The 27627-nt window shown below is 36.6% G+C and overlaps 1 protein-coding gene across 2 annotated transcripts in view; it reads left to right on the top strand.

Moving 5' to 3' along the window:
- LOC117022428 (transmembrane protease serine 11A-like) overlaps window positions 1-22390 on the top strand; it is a 48674-nt gene extending 26284 nt beyond the window's left edge. The window contains exons 4-10 of one of the 2 annotated variants that reach the window (XM_033106483.1): window positions 2895-2962; window positions 4932-5092; window positions 8698-8736; window positions 11896-12067; window positions 16720-16979; window positions 20188-20330; window positions 22056-22390. In XM_033106483.1, coding sequence (XP_032962374.1) covers window positions 2895-2962; window positions 4932-5092; window positions 8698-8736; window positions 11896-12067; window positions 16720-16979; window positions 20188-20330; window positions 22056-22217 — 1005 coding nt within the window. In that variant the 3' untranslated portion in view covers window positions 22218-22390. The remainder of the gene's footprint in view (window positions 1-2894; window positions 2963-4931; window positions 5093-8697; window positions 8737-11895; window positions 12068-16719; window positions 16980-20187; window positions 20331-22055) is intronic. The other variant, XM_033106482.1, reaches the window with a different exon arrangement.
- Window positions 22391-27627: the final 5237 nt, after the last annotated feature.

Below are 27627 nucleotides of genomic sequence, written 5' to 3'. Positions count from 1 at the left end.
GGCAAGTACACAGGAAGGGCCATGCCTGAAAGTAGTGTTGCCAAGCCTGAAAGGTAGTGGTGGCGAAGATGGCTGGGGGGGTCAGTGGCAGCTAGTGACACCCTGGACGTCTGACTGTGACTGGAGGATCAATGCAATTGTGCTTTATTCTCTATTTCTACTTTGAGTCCAGCCCTTGTAGCAAGGCAATGTCCATTAAGCCCTATTTAGGGCTAAAGGTGTATTTTTAAAAAAGCATCTTTTGCACATCCTGTGTGTGGTACTCTTATTATAATTAGGAGAGCAAAACGGGAGCTGAAGTTTTCTTCATAGAATATTTTGGTTCCTTTAGTTCTCAGGGGCTCATCTGTTGTGATGGTGGAAGGAAGTGCTTTTATATCCCATTGGCCAATCTTCAGCAGCATGCCTATCTGAAGTTTGTATTCTCAGCCCTGAAACTGCCCCTGTGTGAGCACTGCTGTGACAGGAGACAGTTGGGAGCACCTGACAGTGAAAAGGCAGGCGAGCTGTGTAAACAGAGTTAGTTTGGGAATGATTACTGAATAGTTGGGCGAGGTCTGTTTGTTTGAGTTGACAGCCTCTCCCTAACTCTTTCATTAAACACCCAACTAACCTCAAATTGCCCTCTTAGAATTTAATCTCAATGCAATTTCCAGCATTTCTAAATCATCAGTCATAAAGAGGTACTACCCTGAAAGGGGGTCTTTTGTTCAATGTTAGGAGGCTAACCCCATCTACAAAACTACAAATGCCCCAGATGGGAAGTAGGACTGATGTATAAATCACTAACTCTATTAGGTAGTGTAAGTAATATATTTATAACAAGCTGGCACACAGCTTAAAAAAGTGTCCTCTGAAATTTCTGGAAATTCAGAATGCCAAAAAGTGTTGGCAGAGTGTTTCTGATAAGGTAGGCCTTAACATACTGGGGAAACATGATTTTGGGGTCTCTAGAAAGCAGGTTCATACATGAACTCCATTCTGGAATAAAGTTTATTTTCATGTTTGCTCTGATTTGCCCCCAGTTGTAAATTCCTTTAGGGAAGGAACCCTTTCAGCCAGTCTGCGCCCTAGCATTTCTCAAAGTGTTTTCCTCAGGCTACCCGGTCACCTAAAGATCCTGGGCGTCTCCCCAGATCAAATCAACGAAGCAGGGTCCTGGAATTTAAATATAAAGAAGAAACTTCCTTATTTCTATAGTTACGGAACTTACTTCTACCTAGACTCTCCTTATGTTACCATTTCAGCTCCTATCTTCCCAAACAAGTGAACCATTCAAAGATGCAACCGAGACTGGGTTTAGATATTCTTCCCAGCAGGCATGTTGCCAAATGAATGATGTCACCCAGAGTCAAAAACTTAATCCAATACCTTCACCAACAAGTTAGGAATGGCCAAGGGATTAATTGTGGTTGGAATTTCAGAGGATAATTACACATCAAACTTCTTTAAATACCCAATTGCTATTTTCTTTTCTTCTTTTTAGTATTTGCCATTTTTCTCCCTGTTGTTTTTTGTTTGCCTTTGCTTTTCTTTTGGATTTCCCCAGAATACTGAGTAAAAGTACCAGCTGTGGGTGACAAGAACAGAAATGCTTATGGTAATTTCACACTTGTGAAAACGTATCTTCCAAAACAGTTTCATTTCTAGCATATAAAATCCACACCTCCTCAGCCCATTTGAGCTTTCCTTATTTAAATACAAGTAAAGGTATATTTTGGATACCAGCAAGTTCTCTTTTTCTAAGTGTGTCTTTGATCTTAAGTGTACAGCTATTACCAAATACATACTTTACAACTTTTATACTTCATTTTTTAAAGTCAACCAACTAGTTATCTTATAACGTACTGTTATGTGTTCTGTGAAAGAAATTGCAGTAAAATGTACATCACATTTAACAGGGAGGTTGTGTGATTGATGGAAAGAGATGGACCTACAGACAGAAGACCTAAGTTTAAGTCCCAGTTTACTATCCAAATGATGCCAAAGAAATTCATATAATGTCTCTGAGTCTCAGTTTCCTCTTCAAACAAAATAAAAATCAAAATAATTCTTATTTCATAGTTATTGTAAAGGTTAAAGGATATCATGAATATTTTGGTTCTCAGTTAAGCATTTATGAATAAATGGAAGGCCTTGATCCCCGAAAAAGCCTTCCATTTATTTTTAACCTTTGTATTTTTCAAAATGAAAATTGGTCTTCTTGCCCCTTCCTAAAGGATGTAGGACATGTTTTTTTGCACCTGTGGTTCCACTTCTATCAAATGTGAAACACAGTGCCCGCATTCAGGTAACACAAGTGCCACCAAGTGGTCACTCGGGGATACTGCAAGCCAAATCTAGGTGTGATAAGCCACAGCATCTTGATACTATGGCAGGCGATTAGAAATGTGCCTATAGACCAAAACCAGTAATTTTTCTTCTTCCTTGGTGACATAAATTCAGTAACACAACCTTGATCTAACATGCAACACTACCTTACATTTTCTTCCTCCCTGATTTATCCTAGAGCCTACAATCAACAACAATTAAAAAACCATTGGCTGTCACCTACATAAATCCCTAATTCCTCTTCCCTGTACTTACAGCCAAAGACTGGCAAAGAAATCTGAGAACTGCAATGCCCAGATGAATGCAATGCCCATATGAATGCTTAGGTTCCCTCCAGATCAATTATAACCAAAATGCTAGGAAAGGAACCCCAGCATCTGTAACTGTTAAAAAATAAAAGTCCTGCAAATGATTTTGTTTTTTCTGTGAGGATTGAGAACCATTGGTTTAAATAATGATATTACTCATGTTAAAAATGTTTTCTATTGCTTTAATATTTAATCAGGGTATATTCTTATTATAAAATATCTTATTAACACAGAGTTTCTCTCTTGTAATAACAGGTGGATGATATATTTATAGATTCGGCCTTGAACAAACATTATATCAAGAACCGAGTAATCAGACTGACGTATGTATGTTTGGGCAAAAAGGTAGTCACAGCTTTCAGGGACAAAGGACAAAGGAGACAGAAACCCTCATATATTGTGTGCCTCTATGAGCTAGGCTCTTGGCTAGGGATTCTCATAAACGTTATCTCTACAACAGTCTTGATATAGGGTTGACCACCATTTTGTAAAGGAGAAAACTAAAACTCAGAGAGGTTAGGTGATATGTTCAAAGTTCCCCAAATGACAGAACCAGGATTCGAACCCCACCTATTAATTCCAAGGCCCAGAAATACCAGAATCTGTGGTCTTGGGAAAACCCAGGAGCATGTCACTGCAGAAACCAAGTTGTATTCTTTTGACAGACACGTCATTTCAAAAATATGAAGAAGGCAAAGTTGACTATAAGATGGGGTATTAAGTTTTAGCTGTAATGAAGCCCTAGTGGCAGGAGGCATACCCAAAGAAAAAGGTGTTTCTGTTTTAATAACTTTTCTGTTTGTTGTGGTGTATAGAAAAGACTCATATCAGTTGCAGAAATTGCTCATAGGTTTCAATTGTGTTATTTGGAAAGCACATAGCAGCAGAAGATATAGGTAATATGTACAAACCTATGGGCCTATATGACTCACTTAACGAAAATGAATATATTAAGACAGATTTATTTGAAGGAAATAATAATCACTTTTTTTAATTCACTGATAGACTAAAGCCTTATTGATGGATGTACTCCAATTTCCTTATACGTTTACTGAGTAACCAGTGACCTCCAGAAGGATTTTATAATATAAATTGGATAAATTTTATAACATTTAGGAGATAAAAAGCACATACTTGCTGAAACTTTTTAGATTCCATGTCCTCTATTTTCAAATTCTGATTTGAAACATAACATTCTAGTAACATTATCATACTTTTATGAACTTCTTTGTATTTGTTGTCATTATCCCTACATAAGTTTTTGCATGAGTCCAGAGAAATTCCACCTGGTAAACAATGTTTTCGCTTTAAGAGGGAAAATTACTTGGTCATATGTTTGTCTATTTGAAATAAAGTTCTGATCATTTATATCTTCATATTCCAGAGCCTAAATGGACCACAATATGTAAAAATGCCCCAGAATTGATATGATTTTCTCTTTTTTGTAGTCAAAGTATTCAGGAAAATAGGCCTTTAGTGTTTTTTTTAGAGATTGAGTCTTTTGAAGTATAAAAATAAGAGACGTGGCAGATCAATGCACAGGTTTCATTTTTTTTTAAGACCTTTAATTGGTTTGTTCTTTTTAACGTTGAGTATGTAAAAGTTCAGCGCCCCAAGTAAAAGGACTCAAATCTGTGAATATGAAAAAAGTTCAAGAAGTTAGATACGTTTAATCTGGAGAAGATTTCATGGACCACAATATCACTGTCTTCAAATATTTTATGTAGATGAAGGAACTGATAGTTTATGTTATGTCCCACTGGTAGACCTAAGCTTAATGGATGGAAGAGATGGAGAGACATACTTCAACTCAAAATGATGAACTCTCCAAATCAGAGCTGACCAAAGAGAAATATGCCTCTCTAAGGAAGTACATCTTCCATTGTTTTAAGTGCTGTGCTAGAATTAGAGGACTACTTGTCATGGATGCTTTAGAGGTGATTCAGGTATCAGATACATAGTGATTGGTCAAAGAGATCATTAAAGTTTCTTCCAATCATCAGAGTTTGTGATTTCAATGATAATTTTTTGATGTCTGAATCTTACCCAACTGCTATAACAAGCCTTCAAATTAATGGGGAAAATGCACTCAAAACATAATGAAACTTGAAGATGGAACATATGAAAATGATCTTGGGTCAGAGAGTGACATATAAAAGAGTGTCAGTGTGAGATTAGCCCTTGACACTTTCAGCAATTAAGGCGTAATTCAGGGGAAGAAAATACAGGGAAGATTGTAAGACGATACCGGATGTATCCTTTGAATAAGCACCTTTCTGTTGTGTATCATAGTCCAGAAGAAGATGGTGTGAAAGCAGATGTTGTTATGGTATTCCAGTTCCCCTCTGCTGAGCAAAGGGCAATAAGAAAGAAGAAAATCCATAGCATCTTAAAGCAGAAGATAAGGAACACAAGAGCCTTGTCAATAAACGCCTCATCAGTTCAAGTTCATGGTAAGTAGCTACCTTTCTATATAATGCGAAGTTCTCTGTTAGGTTCATTTTTTTGTCTAATCTTAAACTTAGATGTCATATTTCCATTCCAGATGTTAGCTAGAATTTAGATGAACGAAAATTTTAAGTTAAAAAAGTGATATTTTAAGGTTTTATTATTCTCTGAAGAAAGCATGTCTGAAGTTAGTTATCAAGTATATTTTCCTGTAGTAATTGACTGGTGCTCATCCCAGAATAAAGGCAAACTCTTACCACTAACAGAGAGTTAATCTGATCTAGCCACTGCCTCCATGACTAAGTGAAAATACCAAGCATTTAGCAACAACTTCTTTTCTGGGTGGGACCTTCCTAAAACAGAAACTCATGTTTTGCCTTTTAAAAATATGGATAGTTTCTGTATATAGTGAAATTACAAAGTTTTTGTTGACTTCTTTCCTATGGGCATTTGGGAAAACAGTAAACCAACTTTGGAGCCACTACAGCCATCTTATAAGTAACACTTTAAAAATCACTAACCTAGAAAAAAATTAATAAAACCATTATACCATTATCATTCCTCTAAAAAGAGAATCAACCTTTATCAAGGTCCTTCTCTATGCCCTTTACATGCAGCATCTAATTTCTAGATTCCTATGAAGTAGACAAATTCACTTTAATAGATGTGAAAGAGGGGCAAAAAAGATAAGGACTCTAATAATTAAATGGAGATAAGATTCAAATCTAGATTTCTAATTTCTTGAGAGGCTCCACTTAAAAAGGGTTCTGTGGTCAAACACATTTTAGAAACTCTGTATATGATATTCATCTCTTGGAAATGCATCCCTTATATTAGCATATTAAAGGCTCTGAAGAACCTAGCCAGACAGAAACCTGATTACCCCTGTACATTAAGCTGCTTCCACAAGCATTTACTTCCGGCAGACAAGTGCAGATTTCCCCTACAAAGTCTAATAGACACCACATGTAGAGTCACAGAAAATAATCAGAGTGATTCATATCAGATGTGAAACAGGACGCCCTGCCCTTGTAAGGGTCTGGCCGGCTCTTCAAGAGGAAACCTGACCAGGAAGTGAAAATCTGAGGGAATGGGATGGGCTGATGTGACAGAGTCAGCTACTCAAGGAATAAAGCTGAGGACCTCTCCCAACCCAAGAGCGAAGAACCTGTCAAGGGCTTAATCCACTTTCTTTGTCAGATGGAAAAACAAATGAATCGATGTTGTGAAATAGTGGCAATTCTGATAAGTTACATGACGTATTCCATGTAATTTCCAATAACCTGTTAACTTGCCAGTAATTAAAAAGCCTGAGCTATCTGAAACCAGAAATGAAACATGAAATGGTCATAGGCTGCCTGGTCTTTTTGTTTCTTGCAGGTTCAGTTTGAGAGCTGCAGATTATTTTAATGATGTAGTAGATTAAAATGCAGGATGTGCTATTGGAGAACCGGATGTGAGAGTTACCCGATTAATTCTAACTCTGATGAGTGACTCAGGACCACACAAGTATTGGCCCATGCCTTTGCCCCCATTTTCTCATCTGTAAAATTTCAATGATAATGTTTGCTCCTCCTGAAATTATAGAAATACCCTGAGGATCTACAAGGAAATAGAAAATAGAATATGGAATAAATAGGCTGTTACCACTTAGAAATCAAGTAAACCATGCATATGCTTTAGAAACCTGAAAGCACTAATGGGAGTGATCAACAGGTAGTAAGACAAGCTAGAACCTTGAGGGTTTCCAAATTTCAAAATGTAAAAAGAACAGTGTTTACTCGCACTTAGGAAACGCCCATTTAGTAGAAAGCACAGTAGAAACCTCAAGGCAGTTCTTCTAGGCAAAAACATTGCTCTCTAGGAACATTTAATTTTGGAGACCCCCAATGAATGGAAAACTGATGAAATTCTAGACTAAATCTACAAATAATCCTGCTGCCCAAGATTTAGCCATCATTTGTCAAAATCTGTGTTTTTGTTCTGACAAGTAACTATGTGGTGTGGGTCCTTCATGTGATGCAATGTGTCAAAGCAAAGCTGAAACCAACATCTTTGCATTGCAAACACCATGGCTACGGAAAAGCAGCTCACTGCCTACATTCGGTGAGTGTGTGCTCCAGTTGCCATTATGTTGGAGCCCAGCATGTAGAGCCCTGAATACTAATTACATTACTCCCAACTCAGAAGTGTGGTAGAGGGTTACTTTCAAGACTAGGGTGTTAATGTTTCTTATCACTCCTAGATGCAGAAAGAAAAAATATTTTGTCAAAATTAGAAAACTTCAACAGCTAGTTACTTGTGTATGCATAGTTTACCTCCAGGTGTAACCATTCTCCCTAAAAATTCAACCCTTAAAAATCCAATTACACTCACAACCACTAAACTTAACCTGGTATCATTCCTGGAAAGGGATGATTTGCATCTTGCTCAGAAGTTAAAACTAAATCAGAAGTTTTAACTGACAAATTCTATTTTCCATTTTAGTGCATTGCTAATATGGGGCATATTAAAATAGTTTTTTTTTTTTTAAATGAAACAAGAAATTTACTACATTAAAAATACATTTGATGGAAAATTGAGTTCCTTCTACAGAATAAGCATTGAGAGTGTGTCCTGAGAAATCGATTCTTTACCATCTGATGATTTGGGCATGACTTTAAGAGTATCCTTGAATTCAGTATTTTCAAACCCCCCCACTTTGCAAAGTTCATCAGTACTAGTTTCCAAAGTGGGATTTATAGAAGATGAATAGAAAGAAACATTCTTATCTTACACAATGGGAAGTTAGCTGCAGAGCATATAAGTCTGAGAAACATGGCACTGGTACAAATTAGTAACAGTTTATCCTCATTCTGCTCAGTAAGCCATTTTATCTTGAAAATCATCAGTCTTCATACAACCTTCTATCAATTTAAGTTTAAATGTTTGTGTTTCCTTTATGAGATCCCTAACTTTGTTGGTAATTAACAGAATTTAACCTTAGTTTCTGTCCAATAATTCCTCTTTACCATACTCAGCTCATATTGGATAAGAATACACAATAGTTTTTTTTCTTCAGAAAAAAATCATTTTGATAATTTAGGAACTGTGTTTTAGAAGAATTTTAAATACAGTTTACGTGGGAGTTTTCAAAGTTTTTTCCATTCCTAAACCCTTTGACCAAGGAAAGGCTTATATGAAATCTTAAATAGAAGAGATGAAAACAGAACTGTTCTGCTTGAGGCTGGGTTTGAGCATTGAGAACTCATCTACTTGCTCCTTCTTTCCCCACTTTCTCTATCTCCTGAGGTGAAATCCAAAGAGGCTTTATCCTACACCATTGAAAAACCAATGTTCTGTATTAATACAAACTATTTGTGATTTTTAATCATCCACTATTTGTGTTTTAATCACCCACTGCTTGAGGTATTACCCACCTAATTAGAAATCACCTATAAGTCTCTACAAAAATTTTGCACATATACTATTATATCAGGTAGCCATTCTCCTGATGTATATGCTCAACTGTCTAGAATCTACATATGGTCGGTACCCTGATAATGTCAGGTCACTGAGGCCAGCCAGGAGAATATCAAATTATCATTCTATGTTCTATTTTGTTTTTCAGCAATGAGCTCATCAACAGGGAAACTAACTGTCCAAGCATGTAAGTCTAGTTAGCTTATACAAACAAGTTCAATTTCCACATCAGAAAGGACAATATCTTCAAATATTAGCTCATAATTTCCCATCCATGTCCTACATTTTCTCTGGGGGAGAACAACAATTGGGCAATAGATGGAAATACTTTTCATCTAACTTTGAGACCAGTCTTTTCTCATGTTTTTCTTTTCTCAAGAAAAACGTTTAAGGTGGTTCAAATTTTGGGACAATTTGAAGAAATTATGTTTCTGGTTTGGAATAAATGAACTTGCTTTCATAATTTTCTAAATGCTATGACATGTGCTTTCTGCTGACAAATAAAATAATGAGAAAGTGATAAATGGGGAGGAGATAGACCCCATTATCTCTGACTGACCTATACAATTTGCTTCATATATCTCCTCTTCATGATTGACAGCAGCTCCACTTCCTTACTTCATATCATTGCTGCCTAAATTTTGAAAGTTTCATACAAGTGGTGATGAATTTGAGAAAAGGTATTCATGCATTTGCCTCTGCATCTTACAAATACACCACACTATACATTTTTATTTATTCATTCAGCAAATATCTTTTTAACATGTACCAAGTGCCAGAAAGTATCACTGTGAATAAAACGTGATACTGCTTCTAAAATTAAGAGTTCAAAGATAGGGGAAGATATAAATAAATCAGGACATGTTAAGACAGTATGATAAATGCTATGACAGAGTAAGTACACACCACTATGAGAGTCAATCACAGAGCCAGCTAACCTTGTCATGTCAGGAAGTGATCCCTGAGACAGCAAACAGGAGAGGCCATAAATCAAGTAACAGGTGGAATACCATGTTTCCTCCAAAAGTAGACCAGGTCTTATATTAATTTTTGCAGTAAGACTGGGTCTTATATTAATTTTTGCTCCAAAAGATGCATTAACAACATGCTAGGGCTTATTTTCCGGTTAGGTCTTATTTTCGGGGAAACATGGTATGTGTCCTGGGTAGAGGAAGTAGTATGTAAAAATGTCTTGTGAAAAAAAAAGAACATGGTCATTTCTTGTAATTGCAAAGTGTGGATGGAACATCGAATGGGGGTAGGGGTATGGAAAAGGAGCATGATTAATAGTGATCAAGGACCAGAATCATGCGGAAACATTTTGACCGTATTTGGAGGGCAGTGAGAAATCCCTGAAAGGTTTTACACATATCAGAAAGATCACTGTTTTCAGTGCAGAGAATGAGTTGGAGGAGCAAGACTAGAGGCAGGGAGGTAAACTGGGAAGCTGTTGTAGTCCTCCAGATGAAAAAAAAAAAAAAAAATGGTAGTAGACTACAGTAATGGCAGAGTGATGGAGAGTTCTAAAATGACTAGCCACAGTTGGAATGTAATCAATATCAGTAAATTTTCTTTTTTTGGTTATCTCATTAGTTGGAATAAGAATTGAGCCTACCATATTTTGTTTATTACCACCATATGCAAAACAGGCTTAATTCTTAGCAGGAACCCTAAGCAGCAAACTAATCTCTGATCTGATGTACATAACAGAGTATATATTTATTCCCACCAATAGTGAATATGCTGTTTCTGTGGAAACATGGAACCCTCCATCCTGAATAGTGAGAAACTGGCCATAATACCTTAACTCATGCACACCTTAGGCCATAATACCTTAACCCATGAACTAGTCACTCAAAATATACAGGTAAAGGAGTTCCAGCAAATAGGCAATTACTTGTCTGGTCAGTTCTTCTGGTGAGGACTACATGTCAAGGTAACACTGCTGGATCTCCTACAACTGGGAAACAATAATCTTAGTAGGCTGTCGTGCAGGAGACCCTGCTCGCTGCGCCATGTGTCGTGCAGGGAGGCAGGCGGGGTCTCTGGTCCCGCTCCCCACATAAGAACGCAGGATATGGTGAGGCCAAAAAGAAACACCCACGGAGCCACAGGTAGGGGAGTCACACCACTATACTCTCGCTGGCGGCTGGGTTGGAGACACAGGAACCAGGAGCCACACAATTCTCAACCCTCACTGTGCTGCTTGCAGACTCAGCCACCATCTTCTTGCTAGACCCCCATTTGCTGCTAGCCTAGCCACGGCAGTTATATTAGTGCCCAATGGCTCACTGGTTACAGCTGCCGGCCAACTAGCCACAGCTGATGGCCATTTGATCACAGTTGATGGCTATTTACTACCTGAGCCAGCACCTTCCTATGTGAGGCCGAGAGCCTGGAAACTGCTTTTTGGGGCTCTGTCCCCACATAGGCGCTCCTAGGACATCTATATAATTGATACTGCAAGTCTTCATGACACACACGTTGGACAGGTAACCCCCATATAACAGTTTCGCTCTAACATGGTTTGAGAATTGGGGAAAACCCTCGTACAACACGGCATCCTAGAACACGGTTTTACTCTAACACGGTTTAAGAATTAGAGAAATCCCCAAACAACACGAAGCGTAATAAGAGCTTTTAAGAGCAAAAAATATCTCATTTGAAATTAGGGAAATCCCCGAACAACACGGAATGTAATAAAAGCTTTTAAGAGCAAAAGATATCTCATTGAAATTTTTCATTCGAGCATGGATGTCGTATCAGATTTGACTGCAGAATTTTAAAATTTATTAGAATTTTAAATCCATTTTGTTCGTGGAGTAAGTTCAGAGGATGAAGATATCTTGTCAAAAAGAAAACACCCTCGGTTAATGGTGCTTAGTAGTGATGATGAAGAAAACATTATTTAATACATATTAATATGTTATACTTGTGCTGAAAATTGCTTTGATAAAAATATTTCTCTTAATTATAAAATATAATAGTATGTTGTTGTTTTTTAATTTTTGGGACCTAACCCCCTTTTTTGTACTAGTTCTTTGTTTCACATAACACGTATTTGCATAACACGTTTTTTAGAACCTAACAACCATGCTATACGTGGCTTACCTGTATGTAGTAGATCAACCCTTTGCAGTTTAACATAACTTCAATAGGCAATATATTCTACATCTATAAATGTAAGGAGTGAGCAAAATATCAACATATCAGCAAATACAGAGGATAGATTTTACATGTTTATGTAACGATAGATGCAAATATTGCATTGCAGTACTCTATTAGGTTCTTTGTATCAAAGATTATAGAGACATTTCTTGTAACTTAAAAATCTCATCTCTTTCAGGTTGTGGTAAACGAGTAGCTCCATTGATAGTCAACAGAATAATGTCTGGGGACATTGCAGTCAAAGCTGCTTGGCCTTGGCAAGCTTCCCTTCAGCGAAATAACATACATCAGTGTGGAGCCACTTTGATTAGTAACACGTGGCTTGTCACTGCAGCGCACTGCTTTAAAAGGTAAGTTATTGACTTTAAGTTGGATTCTAGTACTGCTAAAAAAAAACTCTGAGTTTTCTTATGTTCTGAGTAATAATCAACGCCCCCAAATATTAGTGAAGTAAAATGAGAAAAACTTCTTTCAGGTTTTTTCCTAAAATAATGTAATACTTGCATACTTATTTGGAAAGTTAGTGGGGGTAGTAGTCATTATCCTGGTATTCACTGATCAAGTCCTCAGAGTTTTAAATAAAAAAATTATGTCAGGAAGCAGAAGTCATCCTAACAGAAAATATTTACTAATAACAACATAATGAATCATTTCTCAAACAATCCTCTCCACTTAATACTAGTGTCTGTTTCTGACAAACACTCAGGCCAGTATCATGCTGATTATAAATAATCAAATTAACTACAAAGTTAAACTGAAATCTTCAATGGATGTAGGAAGTTGGTAACTATGATAATGGAGAACTGCTCAAATCAAATTATATAGCATTGACATATGAAGATCTGGTAGAATTAGAGCAGTTCACAACCAAAGTGATAAAATTACAATGATAAGGACAGATACTTTAAAAAAGTTTCCTTTAAATAACAAAGGATTAAGAGGCACCCTTGGGCCACCCAATCAGAACTTCATACAATATACAGAGGGTGCCAAAAAAATGTATACACATTTTAAGAAAGGAAAACTGTATTGAAATTGCAATACTCAATATATACCTATGACAAAAGATGAATACAAGTCGCATTTGACTTCTGCAATTACAAGAGGTGATCAAAGTGGTTACTATCAGCGTCCAGACACATCTGATTATGGCGAGCTATTGCTTGAGCAATGCTGACCAAAGTGTCCACTTGTATATATTTTTAGGGCACCCCCAGATGTCAAGTGCCTCTTGACAATGGTGCTGCAAAAGGCAAACATAGCATTTGTGCTGTCATATAATTGTTTCAAATGAACAGTAACAATTGTTTATTCATTCTGAGCATAATTACAACCTACATTTTATTAAATGTAAGATAAAATGACTTTTGCATAATATTAGTTTTATCTTTCAAAATAACCACTCAGACCTTATTATTACTATTAACATTTGAAATTTTGGATTTCTTTTAAGTAGTTTCACTTTATGGCCTTTCTCCAGTACCAAATATCATGGTGATAACAAGGGTTTCCTTGTGTAAAGCAGGTAGCGTGCAGCAAGACTTGGTGGATAAAACATTGCCCCAGACAGCAGGGGAGTTGTACCTGCTCTCTGTAATCTTGGGCAAGTTATTAAACCATAGTGTATTAGGAAATAGATGGATCCGAGTTCCTTTTGAGCCCTAAAATTCTGACTTTTGATACCATAGTAAATTCTATCTACCTATGAGTCTAAATCTATATCGAGACTTAGAGTCTTAAAGTTCAAAAGACATGGGAACTCAATAGGGCAATATGTTAGAAAGCACAGAGATCCCTTATGCAGGTACCTACTTTAGAACTGAATATCTCAAAGTAATGGAGAGCTTACTAGCTCCAAAGTTAGCCAAGTTTACAGCAGATTGCTCCATTTTTTCCAAATATCTTTATAACATTGAACAACAAATCTGTAACCTAATAACTTCCATCCATTGATATTTGTTCTTTCATCTGGAAAAACAGGGATCAAATTTATTTCTTCATCCATCGGACAGTGGTTCCTTAGTTTCTCTTTTTGAGCCCAAACATTACAAAAATAAGTGAGAATCTCCAAACTATATGTGAAAATAAATATCACTATTTCACAGCATCGACTTCCAGATGTCCTACCGTCTTGGTTCTTCTTTGAATGTTCCTGATTTTTGTCAATGCTTCCCTTAACACATGCTTTCAAGAACTAAACACAATTTTCATTAGTATGACTAATGTCATAAAGACAAAGTAAAATGGGAAGTCTTCTGGAAAAAGAAAATAATGACTTGAATGCACGGATAACAGGTGGCTCAGTGATTAACTCCAGCCAAAGGCTGATGGTTGAGAATTGCTGTAGAAATACTGAGGATATTTTTTATGGCCCATCAAAGACCTCAACCCTGCACCATGTCCAAGACAGTATATTTTCTAGGCTTGGCAGATGATGTGGAAGTGATTCCCAACAAAATATTAGTTTGGTGCAAAAGTAATTGTGGTTTAAAAGGTTAAAAATAATTGCAAAAACCCCAATTACTTTTGCACCAACATAATAGCTGATGACATAAGTTAGAAAGGAAACACCAACGTGTGGGTAAGAAAATCAGAAATTTCAAAAGGACTTTAATTATGTTAGGGTGATAAGCAAGAACTAAACAATTAATTTTAGCAGGTATAAATGTAAGGCTCTAACTTAGGTAAAAAAATAAATAAATAAATAAAATCCAAGTATATCTGTACAGAAAGTAGATTAGGTGCTTTAACATGGGAAAACTGCCTAGAAATGTTTGTGGGGAAGTTAGCCCACTATGAGTCAGTTGTTCACAAAACTACATTGTGATTTAGATTGCGGTAAAAGAAATGCACAATCCAGAATACATGAGATGTTAGACACTGTTGGTCAGATCCTGCCTGGGATAGTGAATTCTGTCCTCAGTAATACACTTAAAGAGACCTTGACAAAATGAAATGCTCTTACAGAATCTTGGATGGTAAAGAACGGTGATAGTATGTCCTGTCCATACAGCCTTGCAACTCAATGCATCATTCACAGACTAGCACTATTCACACCACCAGGGAATTTGTTAGAAATGCAAGAATCTCAAGACCTATTTCCAGCCTACAGAATCAGGAGCTGCATTTAAATAGGCTCCCTAGGTTCTTTGCATGCACATTAGAACTTAAGAAACATTATCTTAGGAGACAAAAATTTTATACTGAGAAAGCTCTTGGAGAGAAGATACACAGTAATATTCACATACGGTATCTGAGGTACTTTTCTATGGATGAGAATTAGGAAATCAAAGAAGAACTTGTGAACAGTCAGAACTGCTCAAAGATGTAAGAGATTCCAAGGTGAAGAAAGGGACTCTAAGGCAAAGGAGATGTCCCCACCTGCAGAAGGGTTCAAGCATAGACAATTGCCACTTGAGAGTATTCAACTATTGCTATATATTAAGCTACAGTATGCCACAAACATTTTCTTAGGTGCTTAAGAATTGTTTTATGTGATTATTACACCCACGTGCTTAGTAAGCAGTTAAGTAACTTGCCCAAGGTCACAATGCTAGGAGATAGTGGCATTAAACATAAGAATATGTCTTCCTTGTGACAAGTCCTATTTTCCAAGCATTGGATCAGTGAGAGAACTAAATGACTTTTTATGGCATTTCCTACTCTGAGATTATTTGATACTATTGCAGTCTAACATTGAGTTAACACTTTAAGAAACGTCATTACATGATTGGTTTTTTAAAGCAAATAATCAACAAAATTCCCAGATCATTTTTATAGGGATGGTTTCCAGATCAGCAGTTATGACTGAATTTTTACAATTCATCTGAGGGTCTAAATTACTGATTTATATTGACTACCATTAAATTACATCGTGTTGATTTTGGCCCAGATTAAAAATTTAGAAAGTTTATTCATAATTCTCACTTACAATCTTTCATGTAAGGTATTTCTTTCCTGTTTGTCACCTACAAATAACACTGTATTAAATAGTGTCAGGCCATTGTTGGAAAGGGTTAGAACGATCACTCCCATTTGAGTAACAACAGTTCCTTAAGTATAAAATATATGCTTTACTAGATGTTTTTTCATTACTAGATGATCTTTCCAATCCCCGTATGTACACCATCCACCAGATGCTCAAGCCCACAAGCTAAAAGTCACATACAATTGACCATCTCTCACAGTACTTAGACTGCTTTTACCTCACCCACTCTTCCCTCCAATAATCTATTCTCCAGAAAGAACCAACATGATTTTTTAAAAATATAAATTACTCTATATTACTCTCATCTTAAAATGATCCAGTGAATTCCCACATCACTTGAATAAAACCTTTATTCATGACACTCTAAAATCTGGTCCCCGCCTATCTCTGTCACCTCATCCCCCACCATTCTTCCCTGTGTCCTAAACTGCAGCCCATCTGGTCTCAGGCCTTGAGAAGTTTGTCTAGAAACTTGTCTTCCCATCTTCTCACAGCCGACGCCTTGTCAACCAGGTATATTAGCCCAAATGTCTTGTCATCCAAAGAGCCTTCCCTAGCTACCCCTTAGCACTCTTTTTATTGACCTATTTCATTTTATTCATAGTCCTTATCACTGTTTGAAGTTATTTATCTATTTGTTAATGTGCTTCATTCTTTTTCCTTCACTGGAATCTAATACTCTTGCCAGCAGAAACCTTTTCTGTCTTGTTCATCATTTTATCCCTAGCACTTGGAATGTAGACCAGCATACAGATGTTCAACAAATATTTGCTGAAGAGATAAATGATATTTTATGTGCTTTACAGTTCTAAAATTTAATAATTGGATTCAGTTGTAAGATGCTCTTTGCATATGTTTTATCTTTCAAAATAGTAGCAGTGCACTATATTTAAATAGTCCAAAAAAGCTATCATTGCAACCAAGTATTTTCAGGATGGTATTTTCCCTTATATTACCTAAATACAATTATTGTAGTGCATTTCATATACCTTGTTCATTTCTAACCTTTTCCAGGGATATAAATCCATATCAGTGGACTGTTAGCTTTGGGACAACAATCAACCCTCCGTTAATGAAAAGAAACATCAAAAGAATTATTGTCCATGAGAGGTATCACTCACCAGCAAGAGAGTACGACATTGCTGTTGTGCAATTCTATCCCAGAGTCACCTTTACTGATGATATCCGCCGGATTTGTTTGCCAGAAGCCTCTGCATCCTTTCGACCGAATTCAACTGTCTATATCACAGGATTTGGAGCACTTTTCTATGGCGGTGGGTATCTCAAAAATCCACCTAACGTGTTTATAGGGCTTAGGATCACAGAGTGCTAAGCCTTATTTAGGGTAGTGTGATTTGATCTCCATCCTTATTTTCCTGCCAGCCATTTCCACACAACTTGGTTGGATTAGTTAGGATTCTAGTTTTACAAGTGACAGAAATTCAACTCAGATTAGCTAAAGCAAAGAATAATGATAAAATGGAAAATTTTGCCCTTGTAATTTGGAAATCAAGAGTGAGATGAGTCTGGCTTCAGACACAGTTGAATTCAGGGGTTCTTATGATGTCATCGAGCTCTAAATCTCTGAATCTTTCCACTTGCTGGCTCTGTTTCCCCCTAGGTCCCCTTTAAATGGAAGGATTCTAGCTTCACATAGTGGCAGCTCAGGACTGACATCATCTTTACCTAGTAGATGCCAAGGGAAGAACACATCCCTCTCTTTGCTGGAATCTACATTAATCCCTGAAAAGGTCTGTTTTGTCCCAGCTTGGGTCCAGGGGTCCTTGAATTGACTGGCTAACTCAAATACTCCCATCTATGCCTAGACCAAGAAAAGCAGGTGTGTGATTGACAGCTTGGTCAGAATCACACAAAATGAGAGAGAAGCAGTTCTAAAACGGTGGGCTACACGGAAGACATAAAAGAAGTTAATGTTCCTTCGGCAACGCTAAAATCTATTTCTATGTGCTGTTCTCCATGCAGTGCCAGGTGTACATCAGATATGTTGTAATCCTCGTGCCCACCTTCACTCCAAGACTCCCTCACTTTGAGCTCCATCTCTGTGAGCCTCTTCTATCCTTTTCATCTTCTCTTCCCTGTAGTTTGCTCTATCACTCATTATTACTTTCCTCAATCACCTCACAAATATTTCCTTTGCTCAGCTACAGTCTCCATTTGCAGCAAAATCTACTTCAGAACTACCGAGGCTAATTTAAGAAATAAGAATATTGTATAGAGATACATTATCTCTGATAACAGAGTTTCCATTGCCCTCTCTAAGATGATTTAATTGATATATTAACTTAATCTCCTAAAAGTAAAAAAGATTTTATTTTTTAATGTTTTTTTGGGCATACTTAGCCAGACGCACTCTGGATTCTAAAATCTGGTCCAGGTAGATGCATATACAACAGAAAGGGGGTTTCTTTAACTCTGGCTTGAGAAGGTAAGAAAGGGTTTTCTGAGAATGACCAGATCCAATCACAGAGCTCTATACAACTTGTTTATTTACAATAAGCTTTAAGGAATAAACTCTTAATTTTCAGTCTCCACTAAGGAACTCAGGAACACCTTGCACTAATGTGACCAGGAATAGGCTTGATGGTCTGTAGATTTTCTCCAAATGTCACATGTGGTTTCCATGCTAGCCCTCTCTCTGATGGATTTTCTCCTCAGATAAAGTTTGCATTCTCTGCTTCATGATGATGAGAGGGGCATCTCAGATTCCCTTTGGCTTTGTGGGAAGAAATGTTTCTGGCCTGGAGTTTGAAGTTGGTACAGAAATGGGCCTGCCATAATACTTTTTGAGTAGTAACAGAATATAACCGACATGGATAGAACAGTATCCTAAACAACAGAATACTCACTTTTTCAAAGCACCCATGGAACATTCACCAACATCGACCATATCCAAGTTTATAAAACAATCCTGAACAAATTTAAAAGAATTGAAATCAAAGATAGTATTCTCTCCAGTCATAATAGACTCAAACTAAAATCCATTAACAGAAAGATAACAGGAAAATCTCCAAATGCTTAGAAATTAAACAACACACTTCTAAATAATCCATAGGTCAAAGAGGAAGCCTTAAAGAAAATTTTGAGTACATATTAATGAAAATGAAAGACAAAACAAAACAAAAACCTATCAATATGGATCACAACTAAAACAGTGCAGAAAGGGAAATGTGTAGAAAATGTGTACGTTAGAAAAGAAGGTCTCAAATCAATAATCTAAGTTTCCACTTTAAGAAACTAGAAAAGAGTAAAATAAACCTAAATCAAGCAGAAGGAAGGAGAGTAGAAATTAATAAAATGGAAAGCGAGAAAATTAATGAAATAAAAAGCTACTTGGAGAAAAATAAGTATTTTGTGAGAAATGTCATTAAGTATTCCCCCAATAGTTGAGAAATAATTCAGGGATTTCCAGGATTTATTGAAAACAGCAATCAAGTTATCAACTGAGGCTGTGGTCTCATCTGCGACTCTGAGTTCTCTCCCTAGCTCACTGGTTGTTGGTGGAATTCCGTTTCTTGCTGCTATAGAACTCATGACAACTTGCTTCTTCAATGACACAAGGAAAAAGTCTCTGAACTCAGGGAAGGCCTAAGACCTTTTTAAAAGGAGTCACCTGACTAGGTCAGGCCCACTTTGGATAATCTCCTTTTTGATGAACTCAGTGTCAAACCAACTGCATCTTAATTACGTCTGCAAAATTCCATCACCTGCACCTAATCACATACTTTAATCATAAGAATTAGATCCATCATATTCATAGAGCCCACCCATACTTGGGGAAGAGGAGATCACTAAGAAATCCTAGGGATTATCACAGAATTCTCTCTACTACAGTGTCAGTTTCCCAATGAGTGTATGGTTTGATATCAAAAATACGTGAATGCTTGTGATATTCTTAGTTTCCACTGTAGGCAGTTGTCTTCCTGTCATAATATTGGTTTCTACAACTCAGGATCTAGTTTATAATCTGGAGTCCCAAAATCACAATACATAAGAAATGAAATTGTTGACTTTATATGTCATTTTGTGGGTGACAATGCTTCATAAAATGTAAAGGATAAAATAAATGTACATAGTATTACAGTTATTTTATCAAGCCAAGGGAGAAAAACTAGACCTGCAAAGTTTCTGGAAACAATTTAGAGTCTACAAATACAAACTGTATTAAAAAAAAAAAAAGAATGCCTTCCTAAATACATAAACTGATTGTTTTTAAAAATAAAAATACAAAAATTTTTCAGAAAAAGAAACAAAATGTTTTGCTTGTTAATATAAGTAGTTATAAAAATGCGATAAGCATAAAAATTATTTAAATGTGCCAGATTTTACACAGAAATTTTTTCTCTAGAAACTGCTTACATTAACCTCATTCTATAGTGATAAAGTTTAGAAAAAAGGCTGTTCACTTCATTCTAGATAAGAATGCTGATTGTAAACACTAAAATTGCTTTGTTTTTCCTTAAGGGGAATCTCAAAACAATCTTCGAGAAGCCAGACTCAAGATCATAAGTGATGATGTGTGCAAGCAACCACATATATACGGCAGTGATATAAAATCTGGAATGTTTTGCGCTGGATATCTAGAAGGCATTTATGATGCCTGCAGGGTAGGTGGAAAGAGGTTATTTTGATATTAACTCAAAACATTTTTATCTGGCTTAAGAAATATTCTATGTTCTTTATACTAGTACAAAATACAAATATCTTGTCAGTTCAAAAATTTCTAAGTGCAAATTTCACAACATAAACATATTTATAATGATTTTTAAAGCAAAATGAAAGAAGCAAAGAGTTTCTTTGATGCTATCAAACAAACAAACCAATAAAATTAAATTTGCTTAATAACAGAAGTCCAAAGGTTCATAAAACTCCCGTTCCTTCATGAGCTCACATCTCAAAAGAAAACAATCATGAACAATGAACTATGATGTGATGTTATAAATGATACAATGAGGAATAAATATGTTTAGCTTGAAGGGAACTATTTAGAGCAAATTATCAGAGAGATCATACATAAATGAGGCCTAAATGATAAACAGCACTTACCCAGTTATAGAATCAAGAAATAATAGAAAAGAGAAAGAGCACAACTATGAATGTGTGAAATTACAGTTTGTATTTGAGGGAACCCCAGGTAATCTGCTGGGGTTGAGAGGGAGGATGAGAGGAGGATGAGAGGTTAGAAGGAGTTAGCGCTGAGAAGGTGGAGTAGTCCATGGTGTGAATATCTAGTACCCTTTCCACTTCCCTCCTCTGTTGTCCAATATCTGCCCTGCATGCGTATTTTCTGACAAAGGTATAAAAGCGTGCTTCTCCCTGGTGGCACTTGCTTTATAATGTGAGATCCTGAAAACTTTGAGGTGATTCTACATGGTGAAGTGATGGGAATGGTGGCAGCAAGCCCTGCCCAGAGTCCCATAAATTACACAACATGGGCAACCTGTTACAAAAGACACAGAGCATGCAGGCTGGGCAAGAGCAGGATGTGACACACATCTAGCCTCAGTTGTCAAGAACATGGAGGAAGACAGCTAGAATTCAGGGAATCCAAGGAGAGGTCCACGCCACGACAGACACGTGGAAGGTGGCAACAGGAGTCTAGGAGAAGACATGATACGCGAATCTAGGCAAATGGTGAGATTAGTGACAAGCCTCAAGAAAGACTGGTGGTCATGAAGAGACTTCACTGGATTGGTTGCAAAGGCAAGATTCTTATCCCACAAGTGTGCAAGCGAGTAATAAGACAAAGCTGGAGTCATGAAAAAGTGGGGAAGTTATCGAGGGACTCAGGCACAGGGGAACAAGACAGGAACAAAGCAATTGTAACAGGTATACATGGTGTGGGGCTTAGTCTGTCTGAGAAAACAGAAGTCCAAGCACCCTACTTAGAATCAGAAGAAAACCAACATTAGCTTGACTTTCTGTGTTGTATACTTGAAATGTGCTAATAGTAGACTTAGGATTCTCAACACACACACACACACACACACACACACACACACACGGTAACTATGTGAGGGATGGATATGTTAATTAACCTGATGGTGGTAATCATTTCACAAAGTACAGTATGTCAAATCATCATGTACAATTTAAATAAATACGATTGTATTACTCCATTATACATCAATAAAGATGAAAAATTAAAAAATTAAAATGTGGAATTGAACTGTAAGGCTTTTATAACTTTTGAAATCCATATTTCAATTAATTATCCTATAATTGGTAATCCATATAGATTTCTAATAATAAAATATGTGGTTCATCAGAAAATCTTAAGTAATAAGTTTTACAATTAGCTAATTTTATTTCTCTTTAAATTTTTTTTTCAGGGTGATTCTGGGGGACCTTTAGTCATAAAGGATCTTAAAGATACCTGGTATCTCATTGGAATTGTGAGCTGGGGAGATAACTGTGGTCAAAAGCACAAACCTGGAGTCTACACAAAGGTGGCTCTTTACCGAAACTGGATTACTTCAAAAACGGGCCTCTAATTCACTATAAAATTTAAACATGGAGAGCTGTATGCAGGCCATACATGTATGAGAATCAAAATATTCAGTGGATGTAGTTTAATGAAGCAAGATTAAATGACTGGACCTAACAACACAAGACACATGACGTGATTTATTTTAGAATCACTTTAATCTATCAATAACCCATAGCCAATTTATAAGGGATTTAAACTTGTAAAGCAGTGGGTCAGTGTAGCCTGGCTTGAAAAATACAGCAGAAATACTCAACTGTTTAAATCATGCAAGCTAGAGTATAAAAGAGGAACAATGCAATTTTTTGAGGATAATCCATGAGATTATTAGAATGTCTTTGTCAGGGGTGTTCCTTAAGCGAGGAAAATTTTAAACTCTCAACAAGTTCAGGAAACCATCATAGAAGTTCCTATGATTTCTTCAGAGCTCACAAATACTTTTTTTCCTATTTCCCTATTCCAGGTTTTCCAAAAGGATTTTCCACCATAAGGAATGAATGTTCTATTTATTTTGTTGTAAAAGAAAGTTTTATCTAGAAAACAACATACGGTGATAAATTAAGCCAGAGATCTTCTAACTTTTTTCTGTGGTGAACCATCCCTTATTTTTTGGTGACTTTTTAACACACACACACACACACACACACACACACACACACACACATCCCTATCTTACAGATATACCCAGAGAAAGCCTAATCAATGAATGAGTATATATAGTAATTTGCTAATCAAAAGTGTATTTTTGTTACACATTTTTGGGAAGGTGATGGTAACTTCTTAAGCAGTCTTAAACAATGGCACAAAAATTTGACACTTTATAGATGCATTTGCATATTTGGACCACCAGGAGGTGGCTTTGTACTTTACTACTGTAAGGTTAAATGCCTAGAAAAAAATTGAGATTTGCTACTACACTGAATAATCAGAGTGTTGTATTTCTACATAGAAAGTTTATTCCTTTGTATTGCTGCAGCTGAATATCCACTAAGGCTTGTGGCAGTAGTCTATTACAACCATGAAACTCCAGTTTTAAAAAACAATGCTTTTTAAAATAAATATAAATTTTGAGGACCTACCACACAGAATGCATGAACAAAGGAATCTGAAAGAGCAAACGTACCCTCTAAGCAAAGTGAAGATAGGAAAACCAAACTCACGTATTCCATGGTACAATTATATGAAGGCTTTCTGGAAATTGTTACTCTGCATGACGACACCCGCTAAACTTTAGGTTTGCAGGTGGGATGTCATTTACTTATGTAGTCGAAATATAAGCCAAATTATTGGAAAACTGAATTACTTTGTAATAATTTCCCCCCACATGTTATTGAGAAGGCATGAAAATAATCCCAAAATAATGGAAAGGAGATTTACAATTTACTCACCAAAAGAAATTGATCCATAACTTATACTCATAGAATTTTAAAATTTAGGAAAGACTGTCCAATTCATGCAGGCCAAGACACTTATAGTCCGGAGAACTGAAGCCAGAAAGCATAAATGACTTGGCAAAACTGGGTAGTTTGTGTCTCCACTGGGTCAAGAACCCAGGTACCAATTTCACATGCCCTTTTCCTTGCCAAGTATCTTTCTGGGGGCCTATATTTATTGGATCATCAGATCTATATAAATTTCAGTGAGTGCTATGGAATCTGTTTTAAATTAGGATACTCTTAAGAGAAGAATTTTTAAATGATGGGATTCACTTAGGCAGCTGGCTGCCAATTCTCTGAACTCACTTCAAGACAGAGTTGCTTCTTCATATATAAAAATATACATAGGCATATAAATTATTCTATATTTTGCTGGTATATATAATTCTGACTTTTAATGTTAATACTTAAGAAATTATCTTAGAGTTATAAACTTTGTATTTCTAAACTGTTTGGTGCAGCATTTCATTCTGGGTCACATGTAAGCACATTGATCTATCATTTTAATAATAAAGTTGGTGGTCAGAGCATTCTATAAATAATGTTACTGAATCTGTGTTAGGCCAAAGCATGAATCTTTCTTTCAACTGCTGTTCATTTCTTTTAAATAACTTGTTTGGATCACTCTGAAGCAGGATTTCTCAATCTTGGTGGTTTTGACTTTTTGGCCCAGATAATTGTTGTAAAAGGCTGTCCTGTGCCTTGTAGAATATTTAGCAGCATCCTCACCTCTGCCTACTGGATGTCTATAATATACTCCTTTCCCACACTGTGATAAGCAAAAATATCTCCAGATATTAGCAAGTGTCCCCTAAGGAGTAAACTTGTCCCCTGTTGAGAACTACTATTCTGAAAGCATTTTTCAGAAACGTGAGAGATACCTCAAATTTTGAGTTTGGAGTATTCAAAAATTTTGAATGCATTGAGTATTCAAAAACTATAGTCTCCTGATCAAACCGAACATTCACTATCATGTTTCTAAAAGAAACAGCAGAATAAATGACTGATATTTCAGTCAGTGGCTAATTCAAATACAAACTGATCTCCCCACACAGTGTGCTTGGAGAATTTCTCTCATTCCTCTGCCAAGACTGGAGTATACTCAGAAAGCACAATTAACCAATACCATGAAGATGGGTTTTTATAAATATACCCTTTAGTAGAGTTTCTCTATCTTGACCACATCACAAAAACATATTTTATTTTTTTACTTTACAGTTCCATAAATACATGACAAAATATATGTATGTTAAAAATGGAAACAGAGTTTCATAAAACAATACCTTACTAAATACAATAAAATCCAGTATTTTCTATTCTGTATTATTTCATGTTTTAGAAATGCTTGCCTGGTCAACAAAACTGATGTCACAATCTAACAGGTCATGACCTGCAGTATCTATAATACATTCTGGAATACACATCCATCCTTATTAATGCCATATTGTTATTATCTCACATACTCCAACCATTCTTCCACCTTCCTACTTTGCCCATTTAGCAAATTGCAACTAAATGTGATACTATTCAATAATGTTATTTCCATGTTCTCAAATCTTCACTGCTTTGCCTGACAAATAGAGTCTAAATTCATGTCACCATAGCTTTTAAGGACCTTTACAATCTTCAAACAACCAATAGAGTGTTGTTTTGCTTATATACTCAGGGCTCCTGAGTATATAAGCAATACATGCTACTACCTATTTCCTGAACTCATTCTCCCCTCTGCTCTCGCAATGTTCTCTTCACCCTACAGTTATCCATTATCCTGGACAAAATTACTGTCTATCCAAAACCTTTCTGATTTTTTTGTTCCTCCTCTAAAGCATTTCACATACTTTACCCTGTATTATCGTGTTTATGTTCATGTATTACCTCTAAAAATATTTTAAGTTTCATAAGGCTAAAGACAGCTTTATTCATTTTTGTATCCCCCACAGTATGTAAGACAATATTCTATATTAACTATGTTTAGTGAAGTAACAGAGGCTAATTATAATTCCATGAAGGAAAGAAACCTCAGTTCTCAGTTGTTAACTGCTTCCTCTACGTCACTCTCCTTTCCTCTGCTTTCCGACCTGTACTGCTCCTACTTTGCATATCTTTGAATGTTCCTAAAAACCTCCTGCTCTCTGCCTACACCAGAAGTAACCAAAATACAGTAAGGCAGGCCCTTCATGCATGACAGTGACCTGTCAGAGCCCCTCTAACTCAAAAACTCTTCCCCATATTCTTTTAAATGAGCACATCCCAAATGCATAGGGAAAGCTGGAAATGAAGCCAAAAAGCAAACCTCCCATTCCCTTTATTGTTTTGCTTTTATATAACCTACCAAGACCGTCCTTTCTTCCTCTTTCTCCCATGGACTTCAAAAATCCGAGTACTTCCAATGGCCATGTTAGCTATCCATAATTATTAATATATTCTTCTTATTGAAGCCCTTTCTTGTTGAATTTGCCAAATGGGAGACAACAGAGATAAATCTAAAAATCATATACATTATCTACTTTTTAAAAGCTCACAGAAATAAAAGAATTTGGATTCCAGGGAAAAACATGGTATTTGGTTCATCAGTTTTAATTATCCATGTAAGAGGTCTTTTCTTTTCTATTAGTAACCAAGATTCAACTGGTAAACTAACTTTTTAAAACTGTTTTGCTGTTTTCCAAGTTCAGGGGACTCCTCCCACACCAGAAGTCACTAAATTAAATTAAGAGGGGAAAATCCTAAATGTCGAGCTGAAATCCAAAAACATACTACTGGAAATGATCTGGGCCCACGGGCTAAGACAGGATGGACAAGCGGTGAGAATGCTAAGGCTCTCCACATGTAAGGACGGGCCTGCCACATCCGAGCTTGGATAAACATGCTGTGCTTTAGGCTCAGTGACTAAAAGCTCACCTGTTCGTGCACTGTGGTATTTAAGCTAAAGTTGGAGTTACTAAAATCACGTTTTGGAGAAAAGCTAAACGAAAAGCCATTTTACAGATTGTTAATCTGCAGATTTTAGCCAGTCGGAAGGGAATCTAAATACAAATCGATTTACATAGAAACAAGGAAAGTCTGAAAGAGAATAACAAGTTCACGGGAAAGTTTGGAAATTTAGAACCTAATTCTTAGACAAACTAGTGGTAAAATAAGTCAGATTTTAATAGAGTAATATATAAAAATATTATTTGCAAAAATAAGGATGGAAGAGGTAAAGTTACTCTCTCAGGTTTCTCCATTGAAAGACCCAAATGTGCTTGCTATATTTCTAAGGTGGGAGGTGGGTTCTAACAACATCTTCCTCTAGCTTGTTCACTTCTCAGTAGACAAAAATAGGAGTTAGCTGGGAACCTCTTCACAGACTTGGGTTTTCTTCCTTAGGTTAACGTTGTTGGGATGTGTAGATATAAGCTAAAGCGGGGTCTTGGTTAACTGGCACAGGAAGAGCTGAGGAAGAAAAGAGGTTTGTCGATGAATGGGGCAATTGAAGTTGAGAGTTCGCAGATTAATATTAATAATTGCCATCCCCTCAAAGGGGTCTAGCCGACCTCTAGACCCTGGCATAGAGTGACTTAAATATTTATTACTAAGTAAAAGAAGTCAATCTAAAAGGGCTCCATACTGTATGATTCCAACTACATGACACTCTAGAAAAGGCAAAACTAAGGAGACACTAAGATCAGTGGTTATCAGGGATTTGGGGGAGAGAGGGATGACTAGGTAGAGTACTGAGGATTTTTAGATAGTAAAACTATTCTGTATGATACTATTTGGTCGTCAAAACCCACAGAATGCCAACACCAAGAGTGAATCCTAATGTAAACTTTGGCCTATGGGTGATAATGATGTGTCAGTGCACTCATAAATCCATCGACTGTAACACATGCGCCCCTCTGTTGAGGGATGCTGAGAGTTGGGGAGGCAGCACGTGTGTGTAGGCAGGGGATGTATGGGAGCGCTCTGTACTTTGTACTTAGTTTTGCTGTGAACGTA

This window comes from Rhinolophus ferrumequinum, chromosome 5, assembly GCF_004115265.2.
Source record: "Rhinolophus ferrumequinum isolate MPI-CBG mRhiFer1 chromosome 5, mRhiFer1_v1.p, whole genome shotgun sequence".
Classification (NCBI taxonomy): Eukaryota; Metazoa; Chordata; class Mammalia; order Chiroptera; family Rhinolophidae; genus Rhinolophus; species Rhinolophus ferrumequinum.
Note: the sequence above shows the minus strand (reverse complement) of the source record. Positions and strands in the feature narration are given on the sequence as shown.